The 17105-nt window shown below is 52.3% G+C and overlaps 1 protein-coding gene across 1 annotated transcript in view; it reads right to left on the reverse strand.

Moving 5' to 3' along the window:
* LOC122939411 (BTB/POZ domain-containing protein KCTD19-like) overlaps positions 1 to 17105 on the reverse strand; it is a 70670-nt gene that overhangs the window by 25501 nt on the left and 28064 nt on the right. The window contains exons 7-8 of the mRNA XM_044295480.1: positions 3310 to 3474; positions 2785 to 2881 (exon numbers count right to left, since the gene is read on the reverse strand). Of these exons, the coding sequence (XP_044151415.1) occupies positions 2785 to 2881; positions 3310 to 3474 (262 nt within the window). The remainder of the gene's footprint in view (positions 1 to 2784; positions 2882 to 3309; positions 3475 to 17105) is intronic.

The following is a 17105-nucleotide window of genomic DNA, read 5'->3' on the forward strand; positions in this document are numbered from 1 at the left end:
TCCAGTGAAAATGCAGCGTTCCCCTATGGGAGGGGGTCGTGCACCAGACTAACACCGTATCTGGTGAGAGTGCAGATTCCACCTATGGAAGGAGGACATGCACAAGACCGGCAACGAATCCAATGAGTGCAGCATTCCGCCTATGGAAGGGGGTTGTGCACATGGCCTGCAGCGAATCCAATGAGTGCAGCGTTCTCGTGCACATGGCCAACACCGTATTCGGTGAGAGTGCAGTATTCCACCTAAGCGGAGGGTCATGCACCAGGCAAGCCTGCAGCCCGAGGAGTGCAGTATCCCGCCTAGGAAGGGGTTGTCTGCACATGGCAGTTACCATAGCTGGAGGGTGACGAACTCTGCCTACAGAAAAAAAGAGAGCGCATGCACTTGGCCAGCGCTGTATCCCGGAGAGGGCAAGAACCACTTAGAAGGGAAACATGCACCAGCCGGGGAGTGCGACACCATGCCGCTCGTGGAAGGAGCACGCATACAGGCGGCGCTACCGAGATAAGGCTGCAGCGTCCTGCGCAGCGCACAAGAAATCCATTGGTTAACCATGTTATGCATTTCTAAATAAAAAATAGCCTCACTGAGGCAGAAAGAAGTGCCACCATACAGGTGCCCAGCATAGAAGTAGAGGGGGGGGGGGGGGCGCCAGCCATATAGGCCCATCGGGAGCCGCCGGTACCCGAAGGGTTAAGCCAACCAACCTGGAAGGGAGGAGGAGGCGGCGCCGCGATCCCCTGGGGGCGGGAAACACAGTCAGTGAGAGTGAACCTCCAGGCGGGAAGAATTCGCGCCCGGAGAAGTTCCCGCCCCCTCCAACAGAGGCCGGAAGTTTGCGGCCTAGCAGGCCGTGAAGCCGGGGCCTAAATTTTCACAGGACACCGGAGCTAAATTTTCACAGGACACCGGAGCTGACTGCCTAGACAAACCGGCCGCGGAAGCCCACCCCGTGGACCGGAAGTCAGGGGCCCGGGTGGAGCGCCGGAATGCGGCCCAGTAGGCCCGAAGCCTGGGCCAAAATTTGCGGCGCCCGGCCGACCGGAAGTCGCCGACGGCCGGCATCGATGGAGCATCGTGCTCAAGCCAAATGCCGGCCGCGGGAGTCCACCCCGCAGGCCAGAACAGTCGGGGGCCGGGAAGGAGCGCCGGAGTGCGGCCAGCTCGGAGGTGCGGCCCAGCAGACCGGGAAGAAGCGCCGGAGGTGCGGCCGAGCAGGCCGGGAAGTAAAAACCCCAGCAGCACTGCCGTCAGGAAAAAGGCCCCCGCTCCAGAGCAGCGCATTGGTGAGGGATGGGGGGACCCTGAGACCGGGTGCCCGTGGGGATGCGAGCACAGCGTTCCCAGGAGGGACGCTGATAAGTGAAGGGAGGCGATGTGCAGCCTATTCGCAGCATTCTGCTGCTAAAAAGTCACATGAGGGCCAGAAGGGAGGAGAGGGAGCAGGAGTAGAATGTCACCCCGCAGCACCCCAGGGGCCAGCCTAGGTCCAGCAGTGACCGAAGGGTCCAGAGGCCCAGTATGGGGGGGGTCAGGCACGCAGGAGACCAGGGTGGGGGGTGGGGGACGTAGGGCTGGAGAAGCCACTCTCTCACCATAGTCGTCTTCACCCTCGGTCCATTCCAGCAGGGTCGCCCCTTCAGCTACTGGCACCGTAGTGGCAGGACGCTGGGAGAGGGACTTGGCGTGCGGGCGACCCTTGCGCTGGCGGGATGTAGGGGAGCTGGGCTGCCCTGATCCACCTTGTCTTCTGTGGGGGAGGCAGCAGTGCGGGTGACCGGCACTGGCGCAGCTCAACCCCGGGAGAAACAGAGAGGTCTAGTGCGTCTCTGTTGTCCCTGATGATCTGGAACAAAAAGAAAAGAAAAAAGTAAAAATCAAAATTTAAACAAAGGAGAAACAGCCCTGCAGTAGCAGGGAGTGTCTTGCCTCCTTGGACACTAAGCAAAAACTGGCAGTCTCTCTCTCCAGGCTGGGGGTATAGCTGATGGAGGAGGGGCTTAACAGTTTTCACTTAGTGTCACGCCTCCTAGGGAGATGAGCTATACCCAAGGTCTTCTGTGTCCCCCAAGGAAATTGGGCGAGAAAAGGATTCCATATTTTTTATAAAGACTAATTGAAAAAAAAATATATATATATATTTTTACCTCAAAATAAGTACAATGCAATAATAAATAAAATTGCCCCCAGAGGTGTCCATAGCCTTTAAGAATTCTTATGAGTATGAGACACGTATGAGACTTGCACTCAATGTTTTTAACTACCGGTATCTTGGTATAAAAAGATTCTTTGCTTTTAAACTATTTTCTTCACAATTTGTGAATTGTTCTGTTGGATTACATGGATATGTCTTGCCAGATAGTCGGCTCAGTGATCTTTCTGTGCATCATGTGAATTCAGTACAGGGCCTCAATAAAGTCTGATGACCTGTGCCTTTGTGATTTTTGGTTTCATGTGTAAATGCCTTCTAATTCACTCCTTTACTTTTCTTCATGGTGTCTTGTGCTGGAATGAACATTGGTGTGCCAAAGCTATAAAAAAAAAAGGGCGCTAATGCAGCTACTGGAGCAAAGAGGCCCCGTATGCATGATACACATATGTTACACATATGTGTTGTATGTGCGGTCATAAGTCATATATAGACATGCTTCATTATGTCCCAAATATTCATATTGGTAAAGGACATCAATATATTTACTTTACTCATTCCTGAATAGGCAGATCCCTGCAATTTTTTGTAATCCCAGAGGCAGATAATGCAGAACAGTCACTTTATGGCTGTACCTTCAGCAGTGTTTTCAAGTATGTAGAATACCAGTGGCTCCTAACATAGACTCTGACGATCTGATGTTTCGGGAACGCTCTTACGTCAGCTGTCCAGCTGTCACCTGGGTAAATATAGATGAATACGTTACATAAAAACAAACCGAGTTTTGCAATGTCGGTTACTTGTAGACAATGTGACGCTGGATGAAGTAATTAGAGCCATGCAAGTGATTTCCTTGCAGTGTATAAATAAGGATAACTTTCATTTAATAGCAGTTTAAGGCTTGGGGTCGAATTTCAGCAACCGTCTTCATAAGTCATTCTCACTATACAGAGATAACATCATGATAAAACCATTTCTGATTATAGGGATGGATATGGTGACATTGTGCTCCCCCAATCAGGGAAGCAGTATGATCTGAGACCCAGTACTGAACAGACAAATGGTATTACACTGCACATATTCAGCAGCCATAATGTTGTGATAAAACCCTCATACACATAAGTAATAAATGACAGTACCAGTCAGAAGTATCTTCTAACTTACACAGTATTCTCCCATCCACCCTGGTCCTAGACTTCAGGTAGGATCTGACAGCTTCTCTCATCGACTGATACACAGCATCTTCTTTGTCCAGAAAAGTGCACAGAGCATAAATCTCTAAAAAGCTTCTGGTCAAGGGAAGTCTGCATGTTCCCATCCAGTTCCTAATATCATAATATATAGGAACAATATTAAAATAATGTACCTATATGTTGTGTGTAAAACTAATACTTTAATCTGGAATGTGATCATCCAGAAACTCTCACGTGGGTCATTGTACAATTTACAAGAAGCAGAGAAACCCAATTAGAAAGTTGTGCTCAATTCTTAAAGGGAACCTGTCAACATGTTCTGACATAGATCCATAATCTTCTCAGGACTAACCTGTCCTATTTTAATCGCCATAAGGAGATTTTTGTGAAACTCACCTGTAAAATCTTTTTCTCGTCTTTTCCATTGGGGGACACAGACCATGGGTATAGCTTAGAGGTATTAGTAGGAGGGACACTATGCAAATGAAAGAGCTCCTCCTCCTCGGGCTATACCCCCAGACTCCACCAGGAGGAACTCAGGCGTTGCACAAGCAGTAGGAGAAGGAGCAAGAAAAAAATCATGGAAACCATTGGACCAAGCCATAAGGTCCAACCAGAAACAGAAAAACTGAACTAAAGACCCCTCCTGCAACAGGAATAATGGGTGGGAGCTGTGTCCCCCAATGGAAAAGACGAGAAAAAGATTTTACAGGTGAGTTTCACAAAAATCTCCTTTTCTCGTGCTTTTTTCCATTGGGGGACACAGACCATGGGACGTCCAAAAGCAGTCCATGGGGTGGGAAAAAACACCAGCACCGCCAGGAGGAACGCCCCAACGGTCAAACAGGAACCACAGCCTGCAAAACCCTGCGGCCAAAGCCGCATCAGCCGAAGCCAGTGAATGCAACTGACAAAAATTTGCAAAGGTATGCAAGGACGACCAGGTGGCCGCCGTACACAGCTGAGACGCAGAGGCACGACTGCGTCTTGCCCAGGAAGCCCCCTCCGTCCCAATGGAGAGAACGGCAATTGTAGCCCGGGGGAACTCCACCACAAGCGTGACAAGCCGCGGAAATAGCCAAGCAGATCCAGAGCGCCAAGAACGGCGGACGGAAGCAGTAGCCGCGAGACACACCTCCAGGACCCGTACAACATCCAGGGAATGCAGAGTGCATTCCTTGGGGTTAGCCGGAGAAGGACAAAAGGAAGGCAGGACAAGATCCTCATCAAGGCGGAAGGGAGAGACCACCCTGGGCAAAAAGAAGGGGACTGGACGGAGCACAACTTAATCCTGGTGGAAAACCAGAAAGTCTCCTGACAGGAAAGAGCGGCCAGCTCCGACACCAGTCTGACTTAAAAGCTCGTGATGGGACGTGAACTCACAGCCACTGCATAATAGCCCAGAACTTCAATCACTACGCTATGTAGCTGTATCAGAAGCTATGGTCACAAGGAAGTCCAGATGAGAACAGTCAGAGAGACCCTCCTCAAAGGCTCGAAGGGGGCCGACTGCAGAGCGCGCAGAACCAAATTGAGATCCCAAGGAGACAAAGGGGGAACATACGGGGAACCGAATGCGCCACCCCCGAAGAAAGGTCACCACCGGACCCTTAAGAGCAAGGGACCTCTGACGGCCCACGCCGAAACCTGACCTTACAGGGAACTAAGCGACAGTCCCTGCACAAGCCCAGACTGAAGAAAAGACAGTACCATCAAGATGGAAAACCGAAGGGGAGGGAACCCCGAACCCTCAAAAAAGGATAGGAAGGCCATCCAGGTACGATAGTAAATCCGGGAGGAAGAAGACTTCCCCGGACTGATCATGGTCCTAACCACTGAATCCGAGAACCCCATCTTTATCAGGATGGCGGTTTCAACAGTCACGCCGGTAAACGAAGAGACCGCAAATTCCGGTGGCAGAACGGGCCCTGAGACAGTAGGTCCTGTCCGTCGGGAAGAGGCCATGGGGCGTCCGCCAGCAACCGAGCCACGTCCGAAAAAACCACGCGCGGCGAGGCCACTCTGGGGTGATGAGAACGGTCGGAGTCCCTTCCGCCTCGAACTGGCGTAGACCCTTTGGTAGGAGAGGAAAACAGAGGAGGCTGAAGTCCTGCCACGGAGACACCTGCGCATCCATCCGTACGCCTCCGGATCTCGGGCGCGAGCCAGGACCACTGGGATCTTGTTGTTGAACCCGGACGCCATTAAGTCCACATCCGGACGGTCCCATCTGTGGCAGATTTCCTCGAACCCTTCTGGATGCAGAGACCACCCGCTTGGATCCACCGTGTTGTGGCTTAGAAAGTCCGCTGTCCAGTTGTCCACTCCTGGAATGCAAACTGCTGACAACACCGGAACGTGCGTCTCCGCCCACGTCAGAATTCTCTTCACCTCCTGCATCACCATCCGGCTGCGGGTCCCGCCCTGATGGTCGATATAGGCCACGGCCGCGGCATTGCCCGTTTGAACCCGCACTGGGAGGCCCGCAAGGAGAGAGGTCCAATAGGAGAGAGAGAGCGGAAAAAATCGCCCTCAGTTCCAGAAAGTTGATTGGAAGGCGAGACTCTGCCGCCGACCAAATTCCTTGAACCGTGCGAGACTGGAAAACGCCCCCCCCAACCCAGGATGCTGGCATCGGTGGCGGCGATCGTCCAGGAGAATGCGAGAAAGGAACTCCCCGACCTCAGGTTCTTTGGGAACAGCCACCAAGGGAGAGCTGCCCGAACCCGCTGAAAGGTAAAGGATCTCCTGTTGCGCCAGGCGAGTGTGAAACTGGGCATATGGAAGGCCTCGAAAGAGGCTACCATAAGACCCAGGACCTGCAAGTATTCCCGAATGGAGAGGCACGGGGAGCGCAGCAGATGCGACACTGCCCCCTGGACCTGGGAGGACTTGAAGGCTGGTAGAATACTTAGGCAGCCGAGGTGTCCAAAATCACCCTCCGGAAGGAGAGCCTCTGGGACGGGAAGAGGCAGGAGTTTGGGAAAGTTACCAGCCAGCCGAACCGTTCCAGGGTCTGAACAGTGATCCGGACGCTGTCCGTGGTCTGCGGTAGAGAGGGGGGCCTCTATCCGGATATCGTCCCGATAGGGCAGCAAAGGAATGCCCCTGGTACGAAGAAGCGCCATGAGCGGTCCAGGACCGTGGCAAGGACCCGCGGGGTGGTCGCCAACCCGAAGGAAGGGCGACAAACTGACAGTGTCGACCCATAATGGCGAAGCGCAGGAATCGATGGTGGGATTCCGCAATCGGGACATGTGATAGGCCTAGGAGCAGCAGGGCGGGCTGACTGGGCCCTCTAGTGCCGGGAAGGCTGGTGCAAAGGAAGGGCTCTTTGCGGGCGACCTGAGACCCCCGGCGGAGGAAGCAGGCGACGGCCTACCAGATGAGAAACGGCAAAAGGCATGCAGAGATGAACTCGTCCAGCTGATCCCCATAAGGTCTGGAAACCCCAAAGGGGAGATTAGCAAGGGAACGCTTGGTGGAGGCGTCAGCATCCCACACCTTCAATCAAATCTCTTCGCGCTGAGTGACAGAGATGGCCAACCTGCGGGCAAAGAGGGAAACAATGTCCCTAGAAGCTTCGCAAAGAATCTTAGAAGCCTGAGACATCTGGAGAACCAACTCCAGTGTGTTAGTAGCCGCATCTCGTACCGCCAGTTCCTGGTGGTGGTGTTGTAACCACACCGAGAGAGCACTGGCTACCCCTGCTGAGTGAAAGGTAGGTCACAGGGACGCGCTGCCAGCGAAAAAAGGACCTGGAAGAGAGTCTATGCGTCTGTCTACAGCATCCTGGAAAGAGGAACTGACTAAGACAGGAAGGGCCACATAATTGGCTAATCCGGCCACCGGAGGATCCACCTTAGGGGGAGGAGACACCTCTCCTCGCCGTCAGCAGGGAAAGGAAAGTATATTCATGCGCTGGGTGGTCGAGAACCTTATTAAGACCACCCCAGGCCCTGGACATGACCGCGGAAAAATCCCTCATGGACCGGGAACATGGTAGTCTCCGACTGCCTGGACGGAAAAAGGGGGAACTCCTGACCAGTGGAAGGAGGAGAATCCCCTTGGAGAATAAAGGTGTCTCGGACAGTCACCACTAAGTCAGCCACCCTGGTGGAGAGCTTAGGCGAGGGGTCCCGCTCCATGACCTAATCAGAGCCGGAAATTCTCCTTCAGACTTGCGCTCCCTAAGGGAGGGGAGAGTCGCCCGAACGCGCCTCTAGACGAGGGGGGGGGGGGGGGGGGGGAGAGCCAGAGCCATCCGAGGAGGGATGCTGCTGCTCACGCTCCCTGTTAGTAGTCGGGCGTCTTCTGTGGAAAACCACTTAGAGAGGTGGTTGGCGTCACAGGATTTGAAAATGCCCTATAGTCCAAAAAGGACCTGGCTCGTCCGAGCCGGATAATTCTCCTTCGGATTACTCTCCCTAGGGAGGGGGAAGAGCAGTCCGCAAGCGCCACCGGCGAGGTGAGGGGGGTGGAGAGACGGAGACATCCGAGGTGGGATGCTGCCGCTCACGCTGCCTCTTCGTAGTCAGTCACCCACTGTGGGGACCACTGAGAGAGATGGAGTCGTTAGCGCCACAGGATTAAAGGACATGGTTGCCTTGGCGACTAAGACCAATTTAGCGGCCGCGCTGGACATGGCAGATGCCCAAGCGGGGACCGCAGGCCCCCAGGGACGTGGAGGAGGGGGGTAAGGCAGGGATGCAGGTAATACTTATCTGCTCCTGCAGAACTTCTCCTGCAGAACTTCTCCCTCGACTCCAGGACCAGCAGGGATGCACCTCATCAGGCTTCTGACTCCTTGTCCAGGAGTGCAGTGTTCTGGTGGAGGGTGGCAGCAGGAGACCCAGTAGCTGGTGGGATACCGGAGCTGCAGGTCGAGCCCGGATCCACTTGTCTTCTTTGGGGGGCAATGGAGGCAGCCAGGCAGCGTCCAAGGACGGCAGCGGGCATTCCACGGGGGACCAGGAAGGCGCCATGCCGACCTGTGTCCCCATCTAGAATAATATAAACAATTTTTGAAGGCTGAAAGGGGCTTTGAACTCAGAAAGCCTGGACATGGGGCAGCAGCAACCACTGAGCTACCAGCTTGCCTGGCACAAAACGGAGTAGAGTGATGAGGAGCTGCACGGCCATGAGCAAACAGAGTCTCCGGTGTAAGGAGAGTCAGAGCGGCATGCCGAGGCTCCGCCTCCCCGAACGCGTCATTATGGCGCGAAAAAAGCGCGCGAAAAATAAGCGCGCGCGCGCGAAAATATGCGCGAAAATAAGCGCACGCGCGAAAATATGCGAGAAAATAAGCGCACGCGCGAAAATATGCGCGAAAATAAATGCACCACGTGGAGGAGCGGCCTGCCGGCGGGCGCTGAGGGAGCGCAGCAGCCAAGGCCCGACGAGAGAAGCGCTGAAGCCCACAGTTTAAGGGGGAAGAGATGCCAGTACTCCAGTGCCAAAATGAAGAAAGTGCCCCATCAGGATCCTTCTTCAAGTTCACCCAGGTAGCCACAGACAAATAGACACAGAGGGAGGGGGAGGGATTGGGCAACACTTATCTGCTCAGCATGCTCCCTCGATGTCCAGACCAGCAGGGATGCGCCTCTTCAGACTTCTGACTCCAATCCAGGAGAACAGTGCTCTGGAGGAGGGTAGGCAGCAGGCGTCCCAGCAGCTGGTGGGATGCCGGAGCTAACAGGTCGAGCCCGGATCCACTTATCTTCTTGGGGGGAAATGGAGGCAGCCAGGCAACGTCCCAAAGACAGCGGCGAGCACTCCACGGGGGACCAGGAAGGCGCCATGCCGACCTGTGTCCCCATCTAGAATAAAAATAACAAAAAGGAGTAGAATCAGAGAGCGTCAACCTCCTTCACCAGACACTAAGCAAAGACTGAGTTCCTCCTGGTGGAGTCTGGGGGTATAGCCCGAGGAGGAGGAGCTCTTTCATTTGCATAGTGTCCCTCCTACTAATACCTCTAAGCTATACCCATGGTCTGTGTCCCCCAATGGAAAAAAGCACGAGAAATAATGCTTTCCCGCCGTTATGCTCATTTGCATAAATAATTCCTTCCCCTCACACCATCATAGCCTATTTCCCTTGACTTTGATTGACAGCCAATTTCTGCCCTCACTGCTTGTAATCTCGTCTGAAATCGCGCACATGCCCTTTTTATGAAAGACTAATCAGCTACCTTGGTGTATGTCCCCGCACCCTCACGCCACTAGGTGCGGAAGTAAATAAGGACTGTGCATTACTGAGGCGTTGCGATACTTACGCAATGTAGTTCTGCCCAAAATGAATACTGTGCATGCACAAGATTTTATCTATAGGGGCGTTTCTTAGGCAGAGCTGAGGCGCTTGACTCTGAGAAAATAGGACTCTTCTCCGGTCAAGCATGTACGATACGACACTTGTTGAATAGCATAAAAGGCGGGTAAGCGTTACAGGACGATAAAATAGGACAGGTTAGTCCTGAGAAGATTATGGATTGATCACAAGCATTAACCCCTTAGGGACCCATGACGTATCGATACGGCATCGTTCCCGAGTCCTTAAGGACCCATGACGTACCGGTACGTCATGTGTTGTTCCGATATCCACAGCCTGGCGGGCGGTGATCGGAACAAGGTGCCTGCTCAAATCATTGAGCAGGCACCTCGGCTAAATGCGCGGGGGGGGGGGGGGGGGGGGGGTCCCGTGACGGCAATCGCCGCAAACCGCAGGTCAATTCAGACCTGCGGTTTGCGGCTTTTACGTGGTGCGGTGGCGCCATCGGGTCCCCATGGGGCTGTGGGGGGGACCCGATGGCATGGAAGGCAGCGCAAAGCCTTCCTGAGGCATCTGCGCTGCCTTTCGGTGACGAGCCTGTGAGATCCAGCCCCCTGGATCTCACAGGCCGGAAGCTGTATGAGTAATACACACTGTATTATTTATACAGCCAATGCATTCCAATACAGAAGTATTGGAATGCATTGTAAAGGATTAGACCTCCAAAAGTTCAAGTCCCAAAGTGGGCCAAAAAAAAGTTGATAAAAATTAAGTTTTCCCCCCCAAAAAATTAAAGTTTCAAGTAAAAATAAACAAAAACATCATTTTCCCCAAATAAAATTGGTAATAAATAAGGGGGGGGGAAAAAGTATACATATTAGGTATCGCCACGTCCGTATTGACCAGCTCTATAAACATATCACATGACCTAACCCCTCAGATAAACACCGTAAAAAATAAAAACTGTCACCTTACATCACAAAAAGTACAACAGCAAGCGATCAAAAAGGCGTTTGCCCACCAAAATAGTATCACTCTAGACATCACCTCATCCCGCAAAAAATTAGCCCCTGCCTGAGACAATCACCCAAAAAATAAAAAAAACTATGGCTCAGAATATGGAGACACTAAAACATAATTTTTTTGTTTTAAAAAAGCTGTTATTGTGTAAAACTTACACCTTACATCACAAAAAGTGTAATTGCAAGCATTCAAAAAGTCATATGCACCCTAAAATAGTGCCAATCAAACCATCATCTGATCCCGCAAAAAATGAGACCCTACCTAAGATAATCGCCCAAAAACTGAAAAAACTATGGCTCTCAGAATATGGAGACACTAAAACATGATTCTTTTTGCTTCAAAAATGAAATCATTGTGCAAAACTTACATAAATAAAGAAAAAAGTATATATATTAGGTATCGCCGCATCCGTGACAACCTGGTCTATAAAAATATCACATGATCTAACCTGTCAGATGAATGTTGTAAATAACAAAAAATAAAAACGGTGCCAAAACAGCTATTTCTTGTTATCTTGCCTCACAAAAAGGAGATTTTTTGTGAAACCCACCTGTAAAATCTTTTTCTCGTCTTTTCCATTGGGGGACACAGACCATGGGTATAGCTTAGGCTACCACTAGGAGGAGACACTATGCAAATAAGAAAAAAACTGCTCCTCCTCCACTGGCTATACCCCCATGCTCCAACAGGAGGACCTCAGTGCGTGCAAAAGCAGTAGGAGAAGGAGACCAAAAACCAGATATTAACAAAGAAAACAGAACCGAGGAATACCGCCATCAGGCCATTAACCATAAGGTCCCAAGAGATAAAACCAACCCCTCCTGTAACAGACAAGAATGGGTGGGAGCTGTGTCCCCTCCAATGGAAAAGACGAGAAAAAGATTTTACAGGGGAGTTTCACAAAAAATCTCCTTTTCTTGCCCATTCCATTGGGGGACACAGACCATGGGACGTCCTAGAGCAGTCCATGGGGTGGGAGACCAACACCTCCAGAGGGAAACGTCCAACGGTTAAACAGGAACCACAGCCTGCAATACCTTGCGCCCTAGGGCAGCATCAGCCGACGCCAGAGAGTGCAGCTGGTAGAACTTGGTAAAGGTATGTAAGGACGACCAGGTGGCCGGCTTACAAAGTTATGATATAGAGGCTCGATTGCGCCTAGCCCAGGAGGCCCCCACCGCCCTGGTGGAGTGCGCGGTAACCACCGCTGGGGGAACCCTACCCCGGGGCCGATAGGCCATGGCAATAGTCGACCGAATCCACTGAGCCACAGTGACCTTGGAGGCCGCCAGACCCCGACGAGGCCCCTCGGGAACCACAAAAAAGGGACTCCAAGCGGCAAAATGGGGCAGTAACCGACAGGTACACGCGCAAAGCACGGACAACATCCAGAGAATGGAGAGCACGCTCCTTAGGGTTCCCCCGGAGCAGGGCAAAAAGAGGGCAGGATTATGTCCTCATTAAGGTGGAAGGCGGAGACCACCTTGGGCAAAAAAGAAGGGACTGGGCGCAGTACAACCTTATCCTTGTGGAAGACCAAAAAGGGCTCCTTGGAAGAAAGGGCGGCCAGCTCCGATACCCTCCTGATAGAGGTGATGGCCACCAAAAAGAGCACCTTCCAGGTGAGAAGACTCAGGGAAATGTCCCTCAGGGGCTCAAAAGGAGCCGTCTGGAGAGAAGACAAAACCAGGTTCAGATCCCAGGGGGGCAGGGGAGGGACATACGGAGGGACCGAATGCGCCCCCTGTAGGAAGGTCTGGATGCAGAGACCACTCTCCCGGATCCACCCTGTTGTGGCTGAGAAAGTCTGCCGTCCAGTTTTCGACCCCTGGGATGTACACTGCAGACAATATTGGAACATGAGTTTCCGCCCACTGGAGGATACTTTTCACCTCTTGCATCACCGTCCGGCTGCGGGTTCCGCCCTGATGATTGATGTAGGCCACAGCTGTGGCATTGTCCGACTGGACCCTTAACGGGAGACCCGCTAGGAGGGGGGTCCAATGAGACAGAGAGAGGAAAATTGCTCTGAGCTCCAGTATGTTGATCGGAAGGCGGGCTTCCACCTCTGAACACACCCCCTGAACCGTGCGAGCCCGGAGAACGCCACCCCAACCCAGGAGACTGGCATCGGTGGTGATGACTGTCCAGGAGATTGGGAGGAAGGATCTCCCCGAAGCCAGATTCCGAGTGGATAGCCACCATGGGAGTTCCATGCGAACCCGAGGAGGTAGGCGGATCTGAGAGTCCAGACCCCTCGATGTCCTGTCCCAGAAGGACAGGATCGCCTGTTGCAGAGGCAGAGTGTTAAACTGGGCAAAGGGGACAGCCTCGAAGGAGGCCACCATCAGCCCCAGGACCTGCATGCACTCCCTGATGGAGATAAACGGGGAATGCAGAAGGCGAGACACCGACTCCCATATCCGTGAGAACTTGTAATCCGGCAGGAATACCCGGGCTGCAGTGGTGTCCAGAATCATCCCCAGGAAGGTCACCCTCTGGGAAGGTTGGAGAGAGGACTTCGGGAAGTTGATCAGCCAGCCGAACTGTTGCAGAGTCTGAACAGTGATCCTGACGCTGTCTTTGGCCTGGGGACGAGAGGGAGCCTTTATCAGTATGTCGTCCAGGTAGGGCAACAGAGATATGCCCCATGCGTGAAGAAGCGCCATGAGCGGCGCCAAGATCTTTGTGAACACCCACGGGGCTGTCGCCAGCCCAAAGGGAAGGGCGACGAACTGATAACGATGGCCGCCAATGGCGAAAAGCAGGAATCTGTGGTGAGATTCTGCGATAGGGACATGCAGATAGGTGTCCCGGATGTCCCCTGACCTGGACTCCCCTGGAAGAAGAGAAGCAATAACTGAGCAGAGGGATTCCATCCGGAATCTCCGCACCCGCAGGGACTTGTTTAAGAGCTTCAGGTCTAGGACCGGACGTACTGATCCCTCCTTCTTTGGCACTACAAAGAGATTTGAGTAGAACCCTGTACCCTGTTCCTCCAGAGGAACTGGGGCAACTACCCTCCAGGCCAGAAGGGAAGAGACCACTTGTAAAAGGGCCGAGGCTCGGGCCGGATCCCCCGAAACCCGAGAAGGGAAGAAACGTTCCGGAGGGCTAGAAGCGAATTCTATCTTGTAACCGGAAGTTACAATTTTCAGGGCCCAGGTGTCTTGAACGTGAGCTCTCCAGACCTGCTGAAAGGAGAGCAGACAGCCCGCCACCGCAGTCGGTGGTGGCGCCCCTTCAGGCGGAGGACTGCTTCGGAGCCGCAGGCGGGCAGAACTCCCCTGGAATTGTGCCCGCGGGCGCCAGGAAGATTGAGGCTTAGGCTACTTTCACACCTGCGTTTAGGTGCGGATCCGTCTGGTATCTGCACAGACGGATCCGCACCTATAATGCAAACGCTTAAATCCGTTCAGAACGGATCCGTTTGCATTACCAACGGATCCGTTTATGATAATGCAAACGGATCCGTTTCGACTTTACATTGAAAGTCAATGGGGGACGGATCCGTTTGAAAATTGAGCCATATTGTGTCAACTTCAAACGGATCCGTCCCCATTGACTTACATTGTAAGTCTGGACGGATCCGTTTGCCTCCGCACGGCCAGGCGGACACCCGAACGCTGCAAGCAGCGTTCGGGTGTCCGCCAGACTGATGCATTCTGAGCGGATCCGCATCCACTCAGAATGCATTAGGGCTGGACGGATCTGTTCGGGGCCGCTTGGGAGAGCCTTCAAATGGAACTCAAAAGCGGAGCCCCGAACGCTAGTGTGAAAGTAGCCTTAAAGGAAGGCTTCTTGCGGGACTCCTGAGAGCCGCGGCAGGAGGGGGCTGTCGCAGACCTGGAGGAGGAGAACCGCTGAAAGGACTGGTTTCTAGAGCCAAAGGGGCGAGCTCTCAAGGCGGGCTTGGATCTAGATTGGGGCAGGTGTGTTCTCTTGCCCCCCAGTAGCGTCAGAGATAATCTCGTCCAGCTTAGCACCAAAGAGCCTGGAGCCTGCAAAGGGGAGGTTAGTGAGGGAGCGCTTGGAGGAAGCGTCGGCGACCCAGACCTTCAACCAGACCTCCCTACGCTGCGTGACCGAGAGAGCCAAAACCCGTGCAAAGAGAGTGCTGACGTCCAATGAGGCCTCACAGAGGAATGTTGTCGCTTGGGACATCTGGAGGACGAAGTTCAGGGTGTCCGCAGAGGCATCCTGCTCCGCGAGGTCCTGATGATGGCGCTGCAACCACACCGAAAGCTCCCTGGCTACCCAGGCCGAGGCGAACGCGGGCCGCAGACCTGTGCTTTGGAAAGAGAGTCCAAACTGTGATTAGGGCGCTCCCAAGCCTTTGAAAGGACCTTGGCGTGACCTCGCCATGAATGGGGAATGTGACTGCCTCTGGTGCGCCACTCCTTCTGGAGTGGAAAAGGGGGAATTCCTGGCTACTAGCAGAAGGAGGTTCCCCCTGGATGTCAAAGGTGTCACGGACCGCCGTGACCAAGTCTGCCACCATGGTGGAGAGCTTAGGCGAGGGTTCCGGCTCCGTGTCCTTGTCCGAGCCGGACCTTTCCCCTTCGGACCTGTAGTCCCTGCGAGGGGGAGAGGCTGAACACGCCTCCAGGCGAGGGGGAGGAGGAGTTTGCAGGAGAGCCGTTGTACTTATCTGAGTCCTGCAGTCTTCACCCTCTGTTCCGGACCAGCAGGGGGTCACCTCTTCAGTCATCTGGCACAAGGAGTAGCAGTGCACTGGATAGAGGGCAGGACTAGGTGACCCCGGATCTGGTAGGCCACCGGAGCTGCAGGTCGAGCCCATTTCCACTTATCTTCTGGGGGGAAAGGGAGGTAGCCTGGGACGGTCATTCAACCCCGACGCTCACTTCGCTGAGAGACCAGGGATGCACAATGCGACCCTGCGTCCTCTGTTTAGAAAAAAACAAACAGGAGAAGAAAAAAAACTACAGGGACAACCCTGCAGGAGCAAGAGTATCACCTCCTTATCTGACACTAAGCTAAAACTGAGGTTCTCCTGTTGGAGCATGGGGGTATAGCCAGTGGAGGAGGAGCTGTTTTTTCTTATTTGCATAGTGTCTCCTCCTAGTGGTAGCCTAAGCTACACCCATGGTCTGTGTCCCCCAATAAAATGGGCGAGAAAATTGTAATATAGAGCAACCAAAAATCATATGTACCCTAAACTAGTACCAACAATACTGCCACCCTATCCCGTAGTTTCTAAAATGGGGCCACTTTTTTGGAGTTTCTACTCTAGGGGTGCTTCAAATGGGACATGGCGTCAAAAAAAACAGTCCAGCAAAATCTGCCTTCCAAAAACCGTATGGCATTCCTTTCCTTCTGCGCCCTGCCGTGTGCCCGTACAGCTGTTTACGACCACATATGGGGTGTTTCTGTAAACAACAGAATCAGGGCCATAAATATTAAGTTTTGTTTGGCTGTTAACCCTTGCTTTGTTACTGGGAAAAATGGATTAAAATTGAAAATTTGGCAAAAAATCGAAATTCTGAAATTTCATCTCCATTTGCCAATAACTCTTGTGGAACACCTAAAGGGTTAACAAAGTTTGTAAACTCAGTTTTGAATACCTTGAGGGGTGTAGTTTATAGAATGAGGTCATTTTTGGGTGGTTTCTATTATGTAAGCCTCGCAAAGTGACTTCAGACCTGAACTGGTCCCTAAAAATTGGGTTTTTGAAAATTTCTGAAAAATCCAAACATGAAGTAGACATATGGGGAATGTAAAGTAATAACTATTTTTGGAGGTATTACTATGTTTTATAGAAGTAGAGAAATTGAAACTTGTAAATTAGCATATTTTTATTTTTTTATTGTTTTGTAAATTTGCAATTTTTTTTTATAAATAAAAATGATTTTTTTTTTACTTTATTTTACCAGTGTCATGAAGTACAATATGTGGCAAGAAAACTATCTCAGAATGGCCTGAATAAGTCAAAGCGTTTTAAATTGATCAGCACTTAAAGTGACACTGGTCAGATTTGCAGTCCAGAAGGTAAAATAGGGCCGAGTCCTTATATGTCAGAACATGGTGACAGGTTCCTTTTAAGGTGTCCGTCTTCACAGTTTAGTTTTTTATAGTTTTCAGTAACTGTCCAATACCCCAAATATCTGATAAAACAGCATTAAAGGGAGTCTGTCAGCACATTTACCCCTTTTTAACAGTTCCCATAGCGCTGTAGCCGCAACACAGATGATTAAAACGGTACCTTTATATGCTTTTGTGGACTTGTAAAACTGCCAAAAACGAACTTTGATGCATATGTAAATGAGGGCCCGCAAGTGCCCAGGGGCAGTGACCACTGCGTTGGTGCCCAGGCAGCTCTGCCTCTTCGGCTCTTATCTCGCCTAGCCTCTTCCTCTGCCCGCCCATCTGTTTCCCCTCAGCGAGATCCCGCACCTGCGCGCTGACTTCCTTGGCCGGGGCATGCACACTGCGATGCCTATTGCTGGCACGG

The sequence above is a fragment of the Bufo gargarizans genome, chromosome 5, assembly GCF_014858855.1.
Source record: "Bufo gargarizans isolate SCDJY-AF-19 chromosome 5, ASM1485885v1, whole genome shotgun sequence".
Lineage (NCBI taxonomy): Eukaryota > Metazoa > Chordata > Amphibia > Anura > Bufonidae > Bufo > Bufo gargarizans.